General features: G+C 26.5%; 1 protein-coding gene across 4 annotated transcripts in view; it reads right to left on the reverse strand.

The window, feature by feature from the left end:
- Nucleotides 1-903: 903 nt before the first annotated feature.
- Nucleotides 904-24,052, reverse strand: part of LOC129962107 (SEC14-like protein 2) — a 48,091-nt gene continuing 24,942 nt past the window's right edge. For all 4 annotated transcript variants that reach the window (XM_056075837.1, XM_056075835.1, XM_056075834.1 and 1 more), the window contains exons 6-13: nt 22,584-22,677; nt 19,481-19,575; nt 14,151-14,229; nt 11,394-11,474; nt 7,815-7,901; nt 5,588-5,694; nt 2,166-2,478; nt 904-1,132 (exon numbers count right to left, since the gene is read on the reverse strand). In XM_056075837.1, coding sequence (XP_055931812.1) covers nt 1,026-1,132; nt 2,166-2,478; nt 5,588-5,694; nt 7,815-7,901; nt 11,394-11,474; nt 14,151-14,229; nt 19,481-19,575; nt 22,584-22,677 — 963 coding nt within the window. In that variant the 3' untranslated portion in view covers nt 904-1,025. The remainder of the gene's footprint in view (nt 1,133-2,165; nt 2,479-5,587; nt 5,695-7,814; nt 7,902-11,393; nt 11,475-14,150; nt 14,230-19,480; nt 19,576-22,583; nt 22,678-24,052) is intronic.

Genomic DNA, 24,052 nt, shown 5'->3' on the forward strand with positions numbered 1-24,052 from the left:
AATTTTCTCATTACGTCCTGATGCTAAAAGAATCGAGAAATATGTTTCCAGATAGTGAATTAATTATTTTCAAAAATTATTAATTACGAAATTAATTCATCTAGAAGAAATGAATGGGCTTAACAAAAAAATATTTTAAAAAATTTATATTTTGCTAACAACTAATAATTTGATATGGAAATGTCTTGATGGCACAAGCGCCAGGATTGACCATGCTGTTTGAAGCATTTCGTAATTAGAAGACTGGTTAAAATTCTCATTAAAATTCTAGATAAAATTCTTGTTTAGCAAGCGGACTGACAGTAAATATTTCCAAAACATAAAAATCAATTAGGATACACAAATTACTATACGAACAGAAATGCAATGTACCATAAAATAATAAACGTTTTATAGCATTATTTTAGAAACTGTCAAATTCTCGCCTGAGACAATATTGTATTAAAATCGTCATGACTAACATAAATATATTCAATTTTTTTACATATTCAAGAATGTTATTTCATAACTTTACGTTTGTGTAGATCACAGTTGCTGAAATGTGGAATTCAATTCACTGAAATAAATAAGAGACAACGACTCTCAAGTTTCAAAGAAGTGAAGTGACAAAAGCACTGGGGATATAGCAAAAGCAAAAACTGCGATTGAATTCTAGATCTTTTTATGTACAATAAGAAAATTGCATTGTTGCACGTGGCAATTATTTCGAAAGAAAGATCTAGTAAATAGATTCTTTTTCTTCTTTTGTAATAAACTAAATTTCGTAATTTCTCGAACATAAAAATATTTAATAATATAATATTTGTATAAACGCAATATATACAATTTTAAAATTCAAGGACTTTATTACATAAATCAAGTAACATATTGATAGAGAAGTGAAAGTAATTTCTAGAGTAGGTATGTTTTACTGAAATATTTTTTATTATTCTTACATTGATATTTAGAAATAATTTTTGGTTAAAAATATACAGCTATAAAATTTATTACCATCCTTTCATTGGTAATTCTAATGGATGTTGATGTTAATTCTGTGTCTCTTTCTCCATTTTTTCGGAATTCACAATCTTTATTCTATAATAGATTTCTTTTGATCTGAGCCAACTGTATGAGTTATCAAATAAAACTACATCTGGAATATAAAAAGAAAAAATTTAACTTCAGATGCAATTTTCATATACATTATAAGAATGTGAAATAAAAAAAAAGTATTTAACGTTCTATTAAGAATCTTCCTTTTTAATAGAATGTTAAATAAGCGAAGAAGTTTATTTTATTTCGCTATAAATAACTAAAAGCATATATAATTCTTTTTGCAAAGGTGATATTGAAATAACGTTCACATTAAATTTTTTGACAATTTTAAGTTGAAATAAAGAGAATTTCATTGCAAAGGATATATTTATTTCACCAATTTAAATTTAATTTTATGTGGTCAAAAATGGGAAATAATTTTATATATAAAAATAATAAATAATATACAGAAATTATTCTAATAATTATTCCAAATATTTTTAATTCTTTATCGTTTTTTGTTATATGCCTTCATATTTTGTCATTTGTATGCTGTTTTACAAATGACAGACATCAGTATAGTTTCTTTCTTTTCCTTTTTTTCAATAAAGTCCACCTACATGTATGCCTAACCGGAAAGGTGCCACATGAACTTTAGAAACCTTGGTGTGGTATGGCATTAAGTGTTAAATACATTCTATCAACATTAACTTCTGGTATTCCTCTAGATAATATTACTTACAGTGTAACTAAATTTCTGTGAATTTAAAATATTAATTAGGAATCCTTTTCCTTTAAGTGAGGATTAAACAATTTTTAAGGGTATTTTCCTTCTTTTTTGTTTCATTATTCATATATATTTGGATAGAAAAGATGTTTTTAGAAAAATTAAACTAAGGTCTATTTTTGATAAAACATCGGGAATTTATTATATCTTGAAAATATGCTTTGAAATCTACCGAGATAGAAAACAACAACTTGGAAACTTAATAAAAAACACTCAGATTCCAAGAGAACAATTCAATCCCCGGATTTGTTCAAGCTATTTTCATGCTTCATCTAACACTTTATTAATGAAGCTTTTTGTAAGTTTCATCGTGTTTCTATTATTTTGATAACTTGCGCATTTCAGACAAAATAAGCATACTTACATGTTCCTGCTCTTTCACATCTGTACACTCCTGTTTCCGAATAATCTTCAGTATCAATTCTTAATAAGGGCACTAATTCTGTGATTTTCTCTTCTCCGCTTACAATCTCTTTATAAAAAAGTCCGAATCCAATGTCTCTGGTTTTCGTTTCGAATTCCCATTCGATGAGACTACCGTCTTCGTTGACTTCCAGTTCGATTTCTGAGAAAGACGCCCGAGCCAGAGTAATCTTTTCAACTCCTGGGGCATTTACTAGTGAACTTTTACTTTTGTGAATGTAGTGCTTTTCATCTATTTTGCCACCTTGAACAACCTGAAATATTATTTAAGTACATTTTTTGAGGTAATCTGCTTTAATGTATCCTTTATATGTTAAGATCGAAATTCAATCAACATCAAGATTAGAACCTATTTTGGGATGCTATTTTTATGACTAATATAAATGCCCCCAACATAAAACATCTGTGGAACACTATCTTACATTGTGCTTTTACATCGCATCCTATTCTTCATCTAAATATTCACAATGGATTCGAAAAATTTTAAGAAACGCGGCACATTTCACATACTCTGTGGTAACACGCGGAACATTTCTCATACCTTTACCACTTTTTTTTTATTTTTTCACTTTCACTTTTATTATATTAGTATGAGTTTTTCTGTATTTAGGAAAGGAATGTTCATTCACTTCTAAATTCTAAATTTGTAATCATTTGTTAATGCAGCTTATTCCGGTTTTACGTCGCTGTTTTTACACAGCATAAGTACAATAAAATAAAATGCGTCACAGAATCTTTAATTATTTCAAGCCATGCACATTTGAAGGAAAAGAATAGAATTTAGAGGTTCCAATTTGATTTAATGAAATTTAATAAAACATTTCTGAGTTATTTCTTTGAAAAATGCCCCCCCCCTCTCTCTGTTTAAAAAACATATTTGTTTGCAGTTACATTATTTGACTCAGCGATGAAGATTGTTTTGTGTACATTAATAACACCGTTCAATATCTGTTTTTCATTTAATAAGCAAGATCCAAATGTTTGCAGAATTGTGTTTTTAATTAAAAAGACTTTCCAAACAAAGAAATGTTTGACATAAAAAGAAATATTAAAAATATAATTAAACATCTATGCGTTGCTAGAATCATATAAAAATCTTATTTCACTATGTGTTTAAACTGGAACAGATTTTTTTTTCATGAGCATAATTGAATTTTCTCAAATTTTTCACGTTATTTTCATAAATATTTTATCATTAGTTGCTTCGTTTCACTAACCACCTATGCCAAACAAATTTATCGTGAATGTTTCTTAAAAATGACGAATTTCGATTGCTGGAAGGTGATCTGACTAAATACTTTTCAGTGTTCACAGACAAGTTGCAGTGTAATATTATCAATAATTCAATCTTATAAAAAGAGTCATGGTATTTTTTAGGGTGGGACTGCTATATTGAAAAATTAAATTTCAGAACTAAAAAAAAATAAAATGGTTCCTGGAAGTGGTGGAAGGATTACTAATATATTAGATTATAGATTTATGTTTGCGGAGATAGGATTTGTATTGAACTGTTTTAGGCACAAGAGACAAATATTGGTATACTGTGTCAAATATACAGTAAAAATAAGTAAAGTTTGCAATAACAATTTGAAAAATTTAATAACTCATCACAATGCCATTTAAAGCACAGTTTTAAAGGAAGTCTAACATAATTAACATATAAGTGAAATATTGGAGAATATGTGCAATACTGCTCAATTGATAAAAGATAATAAAATTAAAACTATTGAAATAACTAAAATCGTATAACATATTGACAAAAAATTTAAGAAAGAATACAACAATTCGTGTTTAAAAAAATAAAAAGGAAGAAAACAATATGATGTTTCGTGCAAATAACGATATACGGATCTTATATTAGAATAATTTTCTCTTACATATTTTCGCAGTGGTGTTGCAACTTCAGACGATATATTGCAGGAAAATCTTGTAATAGTCCAATTAAATTGTAATGGAATAGTTATAAAATATATTTAAATTGATTGTGAACCGTTTATAATGAAAACCAAGAACAAAAGACAAATAATTGTTCTCTGGATAGGCAACGTAATTTCACAATAAATAAATTAATTTTTTTATTCATGATGTGTTCACGAAGAATATTACTGTCATAAATGGTCATGCAATCTGAATTATCAGAAGTAAGCTTCTGGATAGAACGGAACAGCAAAGAATGATTAAATGGTTTTTATTTACATATGGGATAAATATACAAGTTTTTTAAATTGAAAATTATTAGTTTAGCACAATTATCAAACATAATTAATCAGGTTCCTTCCTATTTTAATATTTCATTTAGTTAATGCGATTTTTATAACAACAAGCAGAAATTTAAATAATTCTGTGCAATCGTAGATGCTGCACAGCCATGAATAATAAATGAAATAAATAAAATAATAATAAAAAATGCTTACATTTTTAATAAAAATAATAATAAAAAATGTTTACATAATAAATAAAAATATTTATATTTCTACAAAGTTACGAAAATTGAATTTAATCTTAACAAGTAACTTTAAAATTATCATTAAAATGTCGATTATATTAAACATATGGTGAGACATGAAACAAGGGTTGTTATAATTATGCATTACCTAGAGAGCAAAATACTTAAATTCCTCAATATTTACTGTAACGACTTCTGGAAGATATAAAATGGCAAACTGCTTTTTCAGGACTGTAGATCCCAACCTTTAGAAGTAGAATGATGTCATGAAGTTTGTTGATATTCTACAGAGTTCTAAAATTTTTGCCAAATCTTTGCATGTAACTCTTGTCTACCTGTCTTATTGACTTATCAGGAAGGTGTAATATGTGAAGGCATGTTTCAGGGACAAAGAACGGAAAAAAATTATAGGAATAATCCTGTTGATTTGGGGAAAGAAAATGTTACATTACTTATTTATTTAGAAAATTTTTATGCAACTTTTATATTGAATTTATCCATACTTTCTTTGTTTATTATGCGTTCACGTAGAATTTTATTGTCATAAATAAGTACAAAAAGCTAATGATCAGAGAAGGCTTTCCGAACTTTTAAAATCAATGATTTACTGTATGTTTGGCTCAGTATACTAATATTTGACTCTTGTATCAAAAACACTTCAAGATAAACCTTATCCCAGCAAGGATAAGTCTATAGTCAAATTTATTCGTGTTCTTTTCATCTACGTCTAGAAACCATCTTACATATTCCTTTACTTAATTTTTTGGCTTTGTGGATTTTCTTGATTAAGAAGTAACAACATATAATATTTTGATATTTTTTCTACACACACTGCAACAAATTGAAGAATAGCTATTTTGAGAAGTATTATAGCAATCAATGAAATACCAACTAGAAAACAACAACATTTCACATACGATAGTTTTGCAAAGTGGATTTCCATCTGGATCTGTTCTTTTTCCTCCTAAAAAGGCCGGAAGTTGGTCGTCATCAATTATTTTCAGCAGTTCCTCTCTCCAACCATCTAAATTCAGAGGAAAATAATATTAGAATTAAACGGGGATTTTAATTCTTTCCAAAAAAAATTATTATTTTCAAGGAATGCATTAAGAATTTTAAAACACAACTGAATGGTGTTCTTTTACGAAATTCTTGTTTCATTTGGAATATATTAAAAGCAGTTTTGAGGAACATTTAGTTGAAGAATTGAAAATAGGTACGAAAATGTTTCAGTAGAAAAAAATTGAGCTTTCAAAAATATTAATCATAAAATCGTATTTTTATTTTCAGATTTATTCTTTCGAAAATTGTATAAAAATTAAAAAGAAATTTAATTTTGATAAAATAGAAGCAATTCTAGCGGTTGGATAAATACATCTTTTCACTACGTAATCTCTTGACTCTGCAATATATACTCACGAAGATGTAACTATGCTTTCAGTTTAAACAAGCATTTATTAGAAAGAGGCAACTCACAACAGCAAGAGACTGAGAACTTATCCATCACTGATTGGACTTATAGAATGTTTGAGAGTAATCAGTCTGAATATTTAAGAAAGATCTAGACCCTTTCTTAAATATTCAGCATTTATAATAAAAGATTTTTATAACATTTTCAATAAGATAAAACATCATGGTTGGGATTCTAACTATGGATCAACCAATTGGATGCTCTGTCAGTTGAGCCGTGGCGACTGCTTGCTATTCTGATTTGTGCAGCAATATTTAGAGCAACAATCCCGAAGCTTGTATATTCCCTGAGATAAAAGCCATCAGAACTGCATCCAATCAACTCTTCTTCAATTGAAAGGCCGTTGATTGAAGATCTTTTACTTATGTTCAATATGAAAACGACTTCCGCAAATTGCATATTTGAGTGGTCCAAAGAAATTGATTGTGAGACATCCGAGTTGTTAGGATGGTATTCCAGGGTTTCGAAACCAAATGGATAATATTACAATGCTGCATCTGACCTGTAGAGATTTTCATCCCTTTGAAAGAACGTCAATTTTTGCGTGTGGGGCTTTGAAATTTTGTAGAAATTGTTTGCTTTTAGTTTCCTTGCAACAATTTCCGATTATTTTTTTCATGTGTAACAACTTCCAATCAGATGAAATAGAGGAGGGCATATACTACTTCTTATTCATATACCGTGCTGTGTGACTATGCTCACGCTTCAGTAAAAGAGAAAAGTACTCTTACTACCAAGCCTCATTTATATGACTTCAAAACTTGAACTATCCCAGCAGCATAACTTTCATTACAATTATATTTAGGTCAAAATATGGATACCTTTTGACTTATCTATGAATGTAACAGAAAAGTATTAGCATTCATTGGGACCCATTTTATAAAACCCAATAACATTCTTTGTGAATTAAATTGATTTCATTACTAAAATTCCTAATTAATTAAAATTTTCAACAATTGATGTATCATGGGCACCTTATCTTTGAAATTGGTTTCGACACAGACAATCCTTACCGTTTTAGGAATTTTGTAATAATACATTACAGCTATTTACAAATAAAATTATAAATTATAAAATATACAGATCCTTTTATTACTTCTTAACATTCAATTAAGAGAAAAGTTTGGTTTTTCATGTGAATTAATTTTACACAAATTATCAATTCTTGCGTTTGCCACCGTAGTATAAGAATATGGAAGATAATCTAGTATGCATTTTGGAGAGTTTCTTTTTCGCCAGTTGTGTTCAAAATTTTGTACCGCTATTCAATTGTATTGTCAAAACAATATATAAACTTTCAATTTATCCAATTAACTTTATTATTTTGTTATCCTGCTCTTTTTCACACTGACATATGTGTAAATAGACAGCTCTCTCGGATATCGAGTCCTAGTATTGTGGGTACACATGATGATGCGAGATTAATTACCATGTACTTTGGGTACAGAAATAGCATAATTCGCATTATATACTATAAAGCTATATCAATTTATGCTAAAAGATTGATTTTAATTATTAATATATTACAAAAATAGAATTTCAAACATCAGTATAGGGATTTAATTATGAGGAAATAAAGTGGATTTAAAGTCAGAATTCCTTGTAAATTTTAATTTAATTTATAATATAATAAATAAGAGGTTGAGTTATAAGTAGGGAAATAATAATGTTACCTGTCCCATGAAACTGCACTAAACTTATGAAATCGGCAGACAAGCAACTTTTTGCAATCGACAGAGGAATCATGAAATAAGAGGAAACTAAAAAAGATATACATGTTAGAGCATAAAACTGAGATAATTGTTTGAAGACATTTTTACTCAACAACTACTAAATATCTGAACTCTAAATGATATACACTAGAATAACAACTTTTTATTATTAAAATCCTCCAAAATACTTTTAAGTTAAAAATTGTATTCAGAAAATAGAGGAGATTAGATAATTTTCAAACTTAAGATTCTTACAAAAATGGAAATCAAATAAATAAATACTTGACATTAAATAGGTTATTAAAAAGTCATGAGATAAAATTTAGCAATTTACTTACTAAATTATCAAATTCGGGAAAAAATATATACGAGTTGTTCATGGATAAATGAGCTCAAATAAAAAAACAAACATATTTTCTTATTTCAATCTTAAGTTATCCGAACACGTTCGGAGCACTTTTTTAGAAAAACTTGGCGTAGACATACTTAACCATATTTGTGGGTTTAAGGTTACTCAAAATTAGTAATAGAATGTCAATATTTGAAATAAACTTTAATAATTTTTAAAAAATTGGCATTTAATAGCATAAATTTAAGCGAATTCTTTAAAAACTTCAAATTGGCTACACCAGAAACTATTATTCTCATCCGAACAAAACTTATACCAAAATAAACTACATAGTTTTCTCCGGGGAATGAACGATAAGCGTATGGATATAATAATAAATAAAAATTTTAGAGCCAATCGAAGATTTATTATGAAATTATTAGTAAATTTATGACGTTATTATTCAAACAATTGGCTGTAAATTAAAAAAAAGTATTCATTAAATCCAAATTCCTTCAATTCACTCCCTAGGAAATAGTATAAAAACAAAGTCCATCAAATTTTATGGTAATATGATAAATATATTTTGAGTTATTTGATTTGAAGTGAGCAAAAAATAAGTAAAAATCAGTTTTCAGAAAAATGCATTTAAAGTATACAGTTACATATTTTAATAATAAATTATGTGTGTACATACTTAAAATTCACCATATTTATGGGTTATACCTTCTTCCTCCGCAGCGTTTAATTTTTTAAAATCATTTTTACCTTTTTTATCATTATCATTATCACCTTTTTTAATCATTTTATGTGCCAAATTTTACATTCGGCAGTGAATGCTTCCTAGTTTCATTTATTCTGTCTTTGTCGAGCACAGCAAATATTCTAACTGTATTTGCACTAGGATACACTCCGATAACCTTAAGGATTTTAACTAATCCTGTAAAACCTTCGTTAAAATGTATTACAGCTATAAATTCCCCTAATTTGTGGGTTCGGAGCTCAACAAAGACATCTTTTGGTACAAATTTCCTCAAAACCTCGTTGAAACTCTCAAAGGCAATTTGCGCTTTTCCGTGCAAAACATTTTCTGTATTTAGTACTAAATTTGTGTTTACACATATTTTTATATGTTTTGGGCCCTTTAAATCAGTACTACCGATTATTTAAAGGTCCACTTCTAGTTTACCGATCATTACGAAAAAATTAATATCTTGACTTCTAATTAAAGTAGATACACAAGTAAACCTGTTTTGGATAACTCAAAGACTGGTCTATCCAATTAAAGAATATTTTTAAAAAATGTCATTTTTTGAGAAAATTGACCTTTTCAACGTATTCGGATACCTTAATTATTTTTCATTTGTGTTTTATTGCATGCTTTACATATAGGTCTCAAAATGCTCCGAAGGTATACCGAAGTTCCAAATGCTCCAAAATGCTCCGAAGAATTGTTTTCAACTCTACCACAAATACAGCACGGTTCAATAATTTTTTTAGGTCCAGTTTTTTGGATGTTTTGTGTACGGGGCGAGATTTACATATCAGAGCTTTGTTGCTAGGAGATATATTTTTTACATATGGCACCTAATGTTTATGCATGCAGCGTTGAAATTATACTTTGAATGCAAAAGCTAAATCTTCGAAAACCGTCTTTGAGCTGGAGAGAAATTTGTTTTTTTTTTAAATATATCAGAATGTGAACAATTATGGCTCCAATATTCATATAATAGTACCATTAATCATTTATATATTTTATATTAAGGTCTCTTGAAACCAACATCTAGTTGGTCTATGACATCAACTAGAATTTTGTTTCTCTTTTAGATCATATTAATATAAAATTTTTGAACCTGTGCATTGTTTTTATCTTTAAGTCCTAGGCTAAAGAGTATGACACCCTAGTTTTAGCGAGTTATGTAAGGAATTAATAATTTTATAAGCTTTCAATAGGTCATATTTCTGAAATTAATCTTAATTTGAAAAGTATTGAATATACCTGTACTGAAAAAATGGCTCTTATACAGAGGTATATTGCTTTAGTGTCATGGTAATTCTGTTGATATTCGGAATATACTATAGAGCTTTAAGGCACTTCGATACATGCATCATTTAGAACTAACAGTTTCAGGGCCACTAAGAACTATTGAAGCAAGTAGGGAAAATAATAATTAGCAGTTAGAAAATTAGTAAACTTTCCACTTTCGTCAGAGTTTATTTGGTTTAAGAATGCGTAACACCCGTGCGCAAAGGGTTAACTGAAATGGTTCTTTTCTTTTCTTATATAGTAATAAATTGATTTAATTTGAATTTATTCAAGACTTAATTAAAAAGTTAAAAACGGATTTCTCGACAGATTGGAGAGAAAATAAAAATATTTGAAGTTTATTTTAGACATTTTTTTAAGCTTGAGAGACAGAAAAATGTATAGTTCAAACAAATAACTGAAAAAAAAAAGAAACATGGACACATTTTTAATGTTAAAAATAATAATGTTAGATGTTATACTATTAGAAAAGTTTCACGTTGTAATAAGAATGTTTTGTAAAGTGATTAATTTCTGCGGGATATTCTATCTGAATTTTATCTAAAAATTACAACTTACATTTTTAACAATTTTTACAGTAGACTCCCGATTATCCGCGGGCGGGTTATCCGCGCCTGCCGCACTAAGTTTTTTTTTGCTTCCGGGCAAAGAGAAAATGCTTCCAAAGCAAGAAGCAAACACAAATGATTGATTTCTTCAAAAAGGTGTAGTTTTACAGTTATGCTTTTGTAATTACATAATACATTACAGTATTAAAACAGTACATATGTATTAATTTTTCTGTGTATCCTTGATGCCTCTCGTAAGTACAAAGCACTTTTCTGTTTTCACTAACAAAATGCATTTTAAGTTAGTTTTGAGTGATAGACTAAAATATTAAGCTTTAGTTAAACATTTCTTGCTGTTTATTTTACGTTTTATTGTACATAATACGATTTTTCAAAGTTGGAATGACTGTTTTCTCTTTTGCTATACCCGTTTTTAGCTTTTTTCGGATTATCCGCGATTTTTGTTATCCGCGGCGGCCGCGCCACCCAATTCCGCGGATAATCGGGAGTGTACTGTATTTATAAAACTATTACGTAATCTTAGAACAAATATATAAATTTTGTTCTATTCTTATTAGAAATAGTTTTTATCTGAAAAATTTGAAAAATATACTTACTATTAATAACATACATAACATCTATCATACCCGGATAGAAGTCTTGACATACTTTAAAATATTTTATCATGTATTCAATAGCTGAAAAGAATGACATTGAAATTATTATACATGAAATTTGAAGAACTCCCAAATTACAACTAACTGATAAATAATGAGATGTGCACTACTGGTTTTCTTTCGTGGTTTTAAAACGTAATTCTTGATTGAATTCACTCCTTATTATTGAAACCCTCAAAATCAATTTTTCACTTATTTTTTTGTCCAAGAGAACATCTGAAATTTGTTTCACAATATTTGGAAATATTTAAATTTTTTTAAGATATACTGTGGATATATTCTTTGAAATGAATGCAAAGAATATATCCACTTTTCAATATATCCAACAAAAACTTTTGACATTCATCACGGACATTTTAACATCTGCAAGAAAACAAATTATTCGTACTTTGTAATATTATGAAATAAGAGCAGATGGACCTAAAGTAAACGATTTTTAATAATATATATATATATATATATATATTTGCATTTTGTGCGCATTATTGTGGATTTTTAAATTTTTGTCAGTATATAGAGTTTTCAGACCTCGGTTAAAGAAACTTACTTTTTAATTTGCTTTTGCGAAATATTCCTATTCTTTGTTAAAATTGATTATAGTGTTTACCATGATAACACAATGAAGTTTCTTGCCCATTTTATATCTATCGAAAGCCTTACCAAAGGGTTTTTGTGACTTAGATGAAAAAGAAAAAAATATGTTTAAAAAAAGTTAAACCTAACAAATAAATAAATAAACGAGCAAAAAAAAATATTTTTTTATTTATTTAAAATAAATAAATGAAAAAAAAAAATTCGAACCAGTTTTTGCAAATATACTGTGAATTATTGTTTAGAAAAAACGCTTACCTAGACATAGTTAGACATATGTGGACAAGTTTATTATTTAAAGACAAATTATCAAGTTGTAAGACAAATTTAGAAGATAGGTTATAATTTTCAATATTATTTTGCAAGTTTCTTCTATGTTCAATTTATTCTGAGTTGTTAAAGTATTCACCCATTATGAATTCCATAAAAAGTTTCCTGGTGGTTTTTTATTCTTCATGTAATCGTTACGATACAAATAAGAAAATACGTTGAAAGTATTTCTAGGTAATAATAACTCAAATTATGCTATAATATTAGAAAACAATTTTTTCGAAAACCTAACAAAATAATTAAAATTCGGATTTTTTTTTGCATAAAATAAATTAAAGGAATACCTGTGAAACAAGAAAATGTCAGTTAAAAGCCAAAATTGTTTTGAAGAGTAGAATTTTTTTTGTGACTAAAAATAAATATAAAAGGTGAACTTGTTTTGAAAAGTGAAAGAAAAATATGTAATTGTGTTTTGGCTAAAAAGAGATATAAAAGTCACAATTGTTTTTAAAGCTGAAAAAATATGTTTTTGTTTTTACCTAAAAAGAGTTATGAAAGAAAACGCTTCCAAATTTAAAAGTTTATTAAACGATTTATTCAAAAGTTTGCATAAAATTTATGAAATGTATTATCTACGACCTGAACTATGAAATAAGTTATATTTCTAACTAATACTGAAATACGGAGGTAAACTGAGGAATAATACTATTTTTTACGAATTTAAAAGCATTAAAACAACTGACAATCTTTTCAAACGAACATATTGGTAATTCTACAGTTTAGAAACTGTAGAGCATATCGAGAACTTATTATATCAAATTTCAACAAAAATATACTTTAAATTTTAATATACAGAGTGTTACCGAATTCGACTGACAAATTCAGAATGGGGTCCCAAAAGACATTTAATTGAGGAAAATCACAAAAATATAGTCGAAGAAGTAGAAACTAAAAGAGTCATGAAAAATAACAAATGGTGTTTAAACTGAGAACTTTTTAAAAGTGAAAGCACATTCTTAAATTTTTTTTTTATGCTGGTAACATGCGGAATTGATGATTTAAGGGGTCATAAATTACTGAAAAAGAAAAATTAGTTTAGAACCCATATTTGCAAAAACGAAGGAATGAAATGTAAGGAATTTTATATTCTATAGTTTAATATAAGTGTGTAGTGCTAGAATTAGGGAGTTTTAAAGATATTTAAGAAAAACTAAAATGGAAACGAGAAAGCATCGCGGCAGCATCAGTACCGATCTTCGCAGAGAGCTTTGTCAAATTCGAAAGACAAATTCAGATCAAAGATAATAAGCATTAAGTAGACGAAAAATTACCAGAAAACGGTACTTGTTATTTTTTTTATTAATTTTTTATAGTTTTTTTTCCCAACAGTTCTCCGATTCTCTATATTTTGTGATTTTCACCAATTAAACGTCGTTTGATATGTTGTATGGGGATTCTTTATACTGCTGATGCCTACTATCACCCCTCTGAATTTGTCGGTCGAATTCGGCAACACCCTGTAAATGGTTTTAGGCTTTACACAAATGCAAAATTTAGAAAACAGCATTTAAAGTTTAAACTAGCATCAAAATATAGATAATGAAATAGAAACATAGCAAATATAAAATTTATAAAACTTCTCACAGAATGAACGTAAAAGCCATGCTCAAAGGGTTCTATAAATAAAATTATCCAAATAATAAGAATATTGAATAAAAAATATATATTCTGTCCCAAAAAAATTGATTTTCCAATGTGGTAACGTAACTTTATGTACAAAATATATGAATATTTCAATAAAAGCATTTGCTTAAAAAATAGTAAAACATTAGATACCTTTTTTATCCGTCGCATTTGCAAATGTTAGCTGATCCATGTCATAAATATATATACCTCCGGGGTAAGATTCTTTTGGCTATAAGAAATACAAAAATGCCAAATTAATTAAACTTTATGATTGTAAAAAATTACCAATCAGATAGCAATAATCGCATTTTAAGCGATAATTATTCAAGAACATGAGAAGAATTATAGTTTAATTTATGTCAGAAAAACTTAACTTATAATATTTTATTCATAAAATATTTCCCATTCAGCGAAACTTGAAAAAAATAGGCTTAAAATATGTTTTTACATATAGACTTAAAATATGCTTTTACATATTTATATATTATTTATTGAAATCATTTTTATACTCTCAAAACCAAATATGAATTCTTAAAAAAATCAGTTTCTTTGAACTTATTGTTTCTTGTCTTCTACCGGAAATAGAGCAAATAAAAAGTCAACCAATACCTGAACAGACTAGTAATACTAGCTAAAAATTTCTACAAATACCTTCATCGGCTGCTCATACTGGCTAAAAACGTCTACAAATACTAGCACTGATACCTGTGTTTGCTAATTTAGATTTGGTATCATTAGAAAAAACGCTGGAACTTTTTCGTGAAATAATCCGAGATTAAAAATTAAGTTGTTTATTTAGTAAAACAACTTATTTTTTCCACTGAAAAACTATTTTTAAGATATGGAATTTTTTCTTCTCAACGACAAGACACTCTTGAACTTATTTAATACCCAGATAAAAATAACCAAAAATTTCTATTATCAGAAGCAATATTAATACATGGAATGATGATTTACGCAGGTTGAGTTTCGAAATATGCTTTGATTTTATCAGTGATCCTTCCAGAACTGAAAATTTCTAACTTCAATTATTCCAGTTAAATTTCCATATCACAATGAAATAGCTGTTGACGCAATCAGTTGTTTTTAAATAAAATGATGAATTAGCCTGACAAACTGAAAGCACAATGCCCACTTTTTGTTGAGAAATCAATAATAGTAACATAATCTCTATGACGAATGTCTTTAATAATGTGAAAAATAACCCGGACAAATTACTACCAGGAAGCATTAAGTTTTAATTTCATGTTATTAAGGATAAGCTAGATTACGTTTTATTAAATGCAAGAAGATATTATCTACGTGTTGCCAAAACGTGTTACTAAATTTAAAAAATATTGCTAATAAATATCTAAAAAATGAATGATATAAAATATTTGAATAATCATCATTTTATTTTTATTTTTAGTTATATATCCCATTTTAAAGCAATATTAGAACTATTTTGGGATGGGCCTCGTAACAGTGAATTTCGGTCAGATGACGGGGATGGCACCTGGGTTTGCACATTCCTCTGAACGCTACTTTGGGAGAATATGTTTGGACTAATGGATTTAACATAAGCTGGGTTCCTAACACGATGGATCATCGGTGGAACTGAGTTTCGAGCTTAGAGCTCTCTTTGAGGGTAGTAAATGAAATAGGAATTAAAGCTTTGTTGCCTTTTTATCAAAGAACATGACCAAAATTGTTAGTATTTATAATAAAGAATATTAGTGTCCCTTTTGGATCTTTGCTGACATTTAACTGGACAGACCGTTTTGGAAAAAAAAATTAAGTAGAAAATTTTAGAGTTTCGAAATAAGTTTTAATCACTTATAAATAAATTATAAAAACATTTATCATTTTTCTGTATAATTTCTGAAAGTATTAATTTACAAAATCAATTTTATATAGTTTTAAAATAAAAAATAACTTTTAAATGATTTCAATTTAACTGTCAAGCATATTATTTCCTGAATTTTGATAATTATTGTGTGTATAATTTTTCCAAAATTTTCATCAATTATTATAATGAAGAACAAACCATTTTTATTGTTTCATCAAATATATTTTTGTGTAATTTTTTTCCATTTGAACTGAGAGAGAAAAATTGAGAAAGAAATATTTTGATTATTATTTACTTAGTTTATCTGAATATAAAATTATATTGCTGCAAAGGATTAAGTATAATTTAAAATGGGTTATTTAGACTTCTACATTTTTAATTCGTCTTGGCTTTACCGAATTAAAATTCGATCAATTTGGTTAAGCAAAATAATACATTATAAAAATAATATAATAAATTACAATAAACAAAACAGGAATGAAGCTCATAAAATAAAGTTTTAAAGGATATTATAATTCGAAATCTCAAATTACATACTTTGTAAAAGGATTCATAAATGCATGAATTAGATGTTTATTGCAGTCCCATGTCGAAAAATATTTTTTATTGGAATTCTGAACATCAAGTTGTGCATAACAAATTTTTAACTGAAATTAAACATTACCTATTTTAAAGAAATCAACTTGTCAGTAAAGACAAACAAAAAGAAAAAAAAATTCTTAAATTCCTTAAATTATGTAAAAACAGATTTTTGTTTTCAAAAATGTAAAAAAAATGTTCATGGTAATTTAATTAGTGTCTGATAGATAGAATTTAATTTAATCTGAAAAAAAAATTGTTTGATTTTTAAGATCACTTATAAATAATTTTTGTAGAAGTTTATAAAAAAATGTTGAAATTTTGTCTAGCTTTTAATCAATGAAAATTTCTGAAACAAAAACAAAGTTTTGCAATAAATTGCAAACTTAATATTTACTGAATTTGACAGGTTCAAAATCGCAATCCTTTTTGACAGCCAACAGGCATATAGAGATACCTATTTAAATTCGCTTTCGTTTTTAAAAGAGACTAAACAGCTGATATTTGCTCTTTCAATTAATATGTAATATGTTTTCTTCATCTTCCAGGATGCAGTTTTTAAAACTCACTGCGAGAAAGCAACACATGTGGGATATCAAAATTTAATTCAATAGTTTATTAAACGATATTCAAGTTCAGAATATGTTATAGTGCATTATAATAATGAATACACAAAAGTTAGGATTTTAAGATTTTAGAACATCAAAAAATGTGTGAAAAAACTGGTCACAAAGTTCCATCTTTAGAAAGATGAATCAAATAATGTTTTTATATATAATAAAAAAGTGATTTCTGCTTTATGTCACTTTCTTTACTTTACATTCGTAAACCACAATCAGATGGAAACAAAGAATTCATTCTAGCATTACTTGAAATTTTCTCTGAAGTCAGTAATAAACTTCTCTTATTTATAATTATTTAAATTAATAGAAAAATTATTTTTTTAAAATTTCGTCTATAATTTAAATTGAATTTTGCATTATTTATTAGAAAATAAAAATTTAATTTTCTTTCATTACATTTTACATACATTTTATTACCAAATAATATGGTGTAATTTTACCATCACTGACAATTTTTTCTCTGGGCTTAGAAAATTAAGTATTGAACACATTCAGAGAATTCAACACATTCGTTGAAGTCTTTTATCTTTTAAAGACATTCAGAGGTCATATTACAAAACTTCAGAAATTACTTTTTAAAACAAACTGTGTGTGTATATTTTCATTTTTAGAATGAAAAAATCAATTGACTTGATTGAAAAACATTAAAAAGTTTGATGCATTAAAGCTCTGAATTCATTTGGATTTGCTCAAACTTAAGTTTTTTGAAAAGTAATCATTTCTGTTTAATAAATGATGATGATGGGGGGAGGGGAGAGGTGAAACCTAGTATTATCGAGATCTACCATTGCTTTTCGGTCATTTGATTTGAACTTTAATTTCAGAAGGAAATAATTCAACTTCATTTCCTTCAAGATTATGATTACTGAATAGAAACATGATCAGAAAAATTTAGGGATATACAGCATAATCGTTCAACACTGAAATTTTGTGTGTTCTAGAGAAAATATTTCACGATTATCGGATTAGAATTTCTGATTTAATAAAGCAGAACTTCAATTTGAAAAAGTAACAATATATTTTCATACATCCAATTATGCTGTAGAAAATATTAGAAACTTTAAAAAATGAATGAGCTATACAAATATTTCACCAGGATTACTATTTAAATAAAACTTTAACTGTGATTGACACCCGAATGAAATAGAATGCTTTAAACAGAAACCTTTTCAGAAAAATAATCGAAGGATTAACTATTTGTAGTAACAAGGAATACTGTTTGAGTTTCATAACAATAAAGGAAACATTATTTCAAATATTCTTACAAACGTCTTTAGAAGAATGGACAAAAAAATCATGTCTACGAATGATGTCGTTGTCAAGATAATTTTCGAATTTTAAGGTGGCTTCCAAATAACTATTCTGTTACAGCATTTTCGAAAGTTACGCAAATATTCAAAATTTCATAACTATAATAAGCAAATATTCAAAATTTCAATAATTTTTAATAAATTAATATTCTTAAATTTTTTTTAATATTGAAAAATGAAAACTTTCAAACTGTAACTGTGTCGGATTTGATAACTCTATATCTAATGGTTTTTTTCCCTATAAAACTTCATTACTGACACAAACACACACTCTCTTTCTTATTAACTTGTCTCCTTAGGCAACCAGTTCGTTTTCTAGAAATTTTGGTTTTATTTCAGATAAACCGTTTAGGTATAATGTCATGACCATGATTCCACCAAATTATCTGACATTAAAGCTGTGCCATTTTGTCTTAGTTAAGTTCTGTTTATTGTGTTCATGAAAACTTCTCATGGAGACCATTCCCATGACATTAATGCGCTAGTAAAAACGAAAATTAGTAAAAATGCGATTTATCAATCTTCCGATTTTCTGTTTCATTTGTTTTGTAAACTACGCAGATTATTAAACAGAATTCTTCTTCTCTAGTTTTCAACAATAGAAGAAAAATACACGATTAAATATTTAATGAAACAATGAAATCGGTTTGAATTTCTGGGTAATAATGTAATATATTGTTGGTCTCTTAGGCAAAGTAAATTTTTAAAAAATCGCCAACAATCCGGAAACATTTGCAGAACTATTAAATTGATATCATTAAAATGAGAATATTTAAAATTTTGAAACGGTATAAAATACATTTTTGGCAATAATATTTATAATCTTTACAACAGAAAAGCTTCAAACTCCAGTCACACAAGCATAAAGACAGACAAAAATATGCGTACACGCATATGTACACAAACAGATACATACACATTTATTATTAGTACAGATATAGATACAAACTGAAATTATCACTTTCTCTGAATAAATGCAAATTTATTTTTCTTTTATTATTCTATGCTTGAGTGCATTTTTTTCTGAAAATAATTAGCATTAAAATCTTAATTTTTTTTAAAAAATTCAGAGTTAATATATAAACAGAAAAAAAGTTTATTTAGAAACTACAAAAAGTTTAAAAAATGTTAATAACTCACCGGTTTCTTTAATTTTCTAAGTAACACTATGTCTTTTTCTAACATCCTTACATATATCTTTTCTAATTCAGCATGCTTTGTGGACATAATTATACCTGCGAAAAAATAGACGTTTTCCTAAATAATATTAGAGTTAAGGTAAAAATTTGCTTGCAATGTTATTGAATCGAAATATATCAATACCTAATTATTCCTCAAGTTTTTTATTTTACATCATCTGTTTCGTTGGTAAATAAAGTAGTTTGGATTATTAGAATATTAAGAAAATAAGCATGCAGGAGATCACGGCAATCATTACAGCATGCTATAACTTTCATGAATAAAGTCTTTTTGCTGATATTGTCGTACAAACTACTCTTACAGTTAGTCTCTGTCTACCAGTTTGTAGAATATCAAAATGTTAATCTCTTCATTTAGTAATACGAATATCAGTTATCTTTATCTACTTTAAGAATGATGTTATAACTGAAGTTTTTTTCATTGTTTATTTATGTTTTATGTATTTTTTAATATCTTTTTAATATCTATGTATTTTTTATCTTTTAAATATCTTAAATATATAAGTTTAAATTATTTTATTTTAATTATCAATACTACTTTTAATTTTAAATGTGTTTTTTTAAAATTTTGAATAATTATTCTAGAATATTTCTCAAATTATACATATAAATTTATAAATGTTAAATCTCATAAGTTATGAGGCTACTTCTCAGTTCTCTAATGTTATGAGTTGTTTTCTGCTAATAATTGATTATTGAACTCTTTGAATCTATAGATATTCATAACAATGTATTTATATTCTCACTTTTAAGTAATTTACCGGTTGGATTCCAATAGTTTTTTTAATAATATACGTACAATTAATTATAGTTTATTTCTTTAGAATTTATTCATACAGTGTATTCTAAAACTCTTATAACATTTTGGGTAATTTTAGCATACGATTACTAATAATACACATAGATATTTCGTGTTAGTTATTACTTAGATGCTACTGCAAAATTAATTAATTTATTTAAATCATTGTTATCACATCAGAAGTTTGTGAAAGAAGAATTTTTGGAGGAGAAGTAATGTGGGGCCCATTTCTAGTTTGCCAGATCTCTCTCCGATGGGTTTTTTTTTTATCTGGAGAATCTGATACACAATGTTTATATGTCAATTTACGAATTAATAGTAGCCTTTTAAGGAGAATGTTTTCAAATGGCAAATGCAAACTAAGCACTATATGAATGAATACAGATTCGAAAGTTTTTGATAACTTACAAGTTCTGCATCTGTATTAGTTAATTTGAAAAATAAAGATTCGTTGCATATATAATTGCACACGTGACACATATTTCATGTGACTAAATTTTTTTTAGACAATTGGCATTTATTTCAAAGTCAATTGTGTTTACTTATGATATTTTGGAAATTTATATGAATAGTTAATGGTTATTTATTAACCTAACAAATATTTATATTAAGATTCACTTATGAAATAGGAAATCTTCTTAGAATAGGATTCTTTTAGAAAAACATTACTCTGCACTTTACAAATTTTCGCTTGATAATTGGTCTGCTGCTTGTAACAAATAGGAGTTGATTCACTTTTCCATATCAAACTATATACGCTTAAATATAATTTACAATAAGGTACATTGTAAACATTCATACATCCTCTTTTAAAAATTTAGGAATATTCTGATAATATAATTAATTTTTTTCCGGACAAATGCTTTTTTTAAATTTAGTTTTCAAGCATAAATTCAGTTTATTGTTACTTAAAACTTTTTAATCATAAAAGTTTTTATATATTTCAATATTTTGCATGAGGTTTATAATCTTAGTCAAGAAATAATAAATATAAAAATCAAACATAATATTAAACTATCTTTTTCACAAAAAACATTCAAGAAATATTCTTTTATCATGTTCCACATTTGAATTTATTTTAAACGGACCAATAAAACATTTTTATATTTCTGAACTTGAAATAAACATATTATGTGAGTCACTAATAAAGTAAAAAGAACTATTTTCAAAAAACTTTATAAACAATCAAAAGAAGTTTTTTAATCTTTAAAAAACAAAACAAAAAAAAAATCTTCATATAAATCTTTAAAAGAATAATATAAATAAAAAAATGCAGAAAAATGTAACTTACAGATAATATATTCATTTCTTTCGCAATTTTTGACATTTAAAAAAAATATATAAATATTGTTAGGAGCAAATTTAAAAGAACATTTACAGGTAGAAGGGTTCTGCATATCGTTAAAAATTGTTAACTTGGAATACATTAAAATAAAAGATAAAAATTGAAAATTAAAACACTGATAACAATTATACAAACTTATTTGTTATTTTCTCTTGGTGAAATGAGATTTGAGCTATAACTACTATTTTTGCTTATCAGAAATTTGCTCATTTGCACTTTATTTCATCCTTATCAAATCTCACAGAAACAGTTAATTGATCCTAAGAGAAAATTATCAAAATAAAACAGTAAATTTAAAAAAAAGTAATGCTTATAAGTGAGCCTCTTTTTTGTGGAAGTCTTTGAAATCCATTGAAAAATTAATCATGAGATGGAAAATTAAATTAAGAAAAACTAATCAATGTCTTGGATTATCGAGTTCTAAATGGGGCAAAGAAATTCGACAGATTTACATCAGTTATGTATTTTTTTGGAGCAATATGCAATGGAAATATACTTTTTGAACAGCATATTAGTGAGTCTTTAAAATAGAAAATTAAATCTCCAAATTATTTTAGTACCTTTTATAGTTTAAAAATTTAAATTATAAAAGAATTAAAATTTGCTTTTATTCGCAATCAATACTGCTTTCAGTTAATATAAAAATTAATCTTTTATTTAAAAAAATATAAATATTCTGATTTCTTTTAAAACAGTTAGTGTATTATTACATTAATATTGTCACTAAAATTCTGAAATGAAATAAAAAACTGTGCAACTTTTTAAACATAACACAGGAGAAATTCTTTTCCATTTCAGCTATTTATGAGTATTTTGATAATTAAACTTATAAAATACCACAAAAAAAGAAATATTTTGGCGTATTGTTTCAAAAATTCTTGTTTTTTAGTATAACGTTACCTTTGCTATCAAATTTTCCTAAAGGTAAATAATGTACAGGTGCACCATTCTTGGCGAAACCAATCAAGTTCTTCTCAAAATATTTTTCGACCACCTGAAAGTCAAGAAATAGCAGAATATTTTACTTCAATATTTTAAATAATTGTTTTAAACTTATTAAATAGGTTAATTGTATATAACTATTTAAATAGTATGTATTATTTATGGATTATTTATTCTTTCAAAATTTGGTCAGGTGAATGTTTGACAGAAAAAAAACCCGGGACATTTATTTTTTTAATAATGCATGGTAATAAACATTACTTCTTAGAAAACAGGAATATTTTCTATAATAGGAAGATAATATTCAACCTTTAACATTATTTGAACTGTGGGATAGAAACGATATTTCTCCGAGATTTTTTCATTCTAAAAAGTTGTCGTAACTAAATATAAAACACATTGCTTTAAGAAACAGAAAATAATCATATTCAGTAATTTAATTTAAAGCAATAGACTCACTTGAACTTCATAGATATTAGAAAACCTCTCTTTGGATCAATATTAAAAACAGTGTACATTTTGATTTCATATTTGTAAAATGTATGATTTTTCACAAATTTTCAAAAAATTCCATTGCAAAAATGTATAGCCCTAATTTAGAAATAAACTATAATAATTTATTTTAATCTGAAACATGTCTCATTGAGAATCTTCCTCTTTAGAGTTGTTTATATACTTAAATTACATAATTTTCTTTGCAAAATTTTCTGTTTAATTTCTCCAATAAGATTTTAATAAATATTTTTATACCTGATTTGAATCGCCGACGATAATTTTCAAATGAATAATTCATATTTAATTTCTAGTATTTAACTCTTATTCAATGTTTTGAAACTTAAATAATTTGAATAATTTACAGAATAAATTTTTGCATTTAATGACTGGATAACTATATTTTATGATATAATATTATTTAAAATAAAGATATTTCTAAAACATTTTATGAAATGAATGTCTAAGACAAAAAAAAAAATAATAATAATTTTCATAAAACTTTACAAGCCACTTTGGATAAATTATGACCTTAAAAATTCATAGCAGGAATGCTTCAATAATCTAGCAAACGAAAATGCAAATTTAAAAATTTAGTAAAAATTTCTGACGTTTTTAAGAAAAAAAAAAAAGATTTTAAAGAAGATTTTAACTAATAGTCCGAAGTATAGAAGCATGAAAATAAAAGTTTTTTCCCTTCTTCTCTCTATTTTTTAAATAAAAATTAGCTATAATTGCACCGAAAATTGCAAATCTGTTGATGCGATAGTCAATTTTTTTTCATTCGCCTGTCTGCAGCCCTTGTTTCAGTTCAGTGATCCTTATCTAATTCTGTTCTAACTATTCGGAAATCTGCCACTGAATAAGTTCTATTAACACTTTTATGTTAAAATTTAAATTTTTAGTAAAATTAATACTATAAAATTAAAATATTT

Source organism: Argiope bruennichi, chromosome 2, assembly GCF_947563725.1.
Source record: "Argiope bruennichi chromosome 2, qqArgBrue1.1, whole genome shotgun sequence".
NCBI classification, from domain to species: domain Eukaryota; kingdom Metazoa; phylum Arthropoda; class Arachnida; order Araneae; family Araneidae; genus Argiope; species Argiope bruennichi.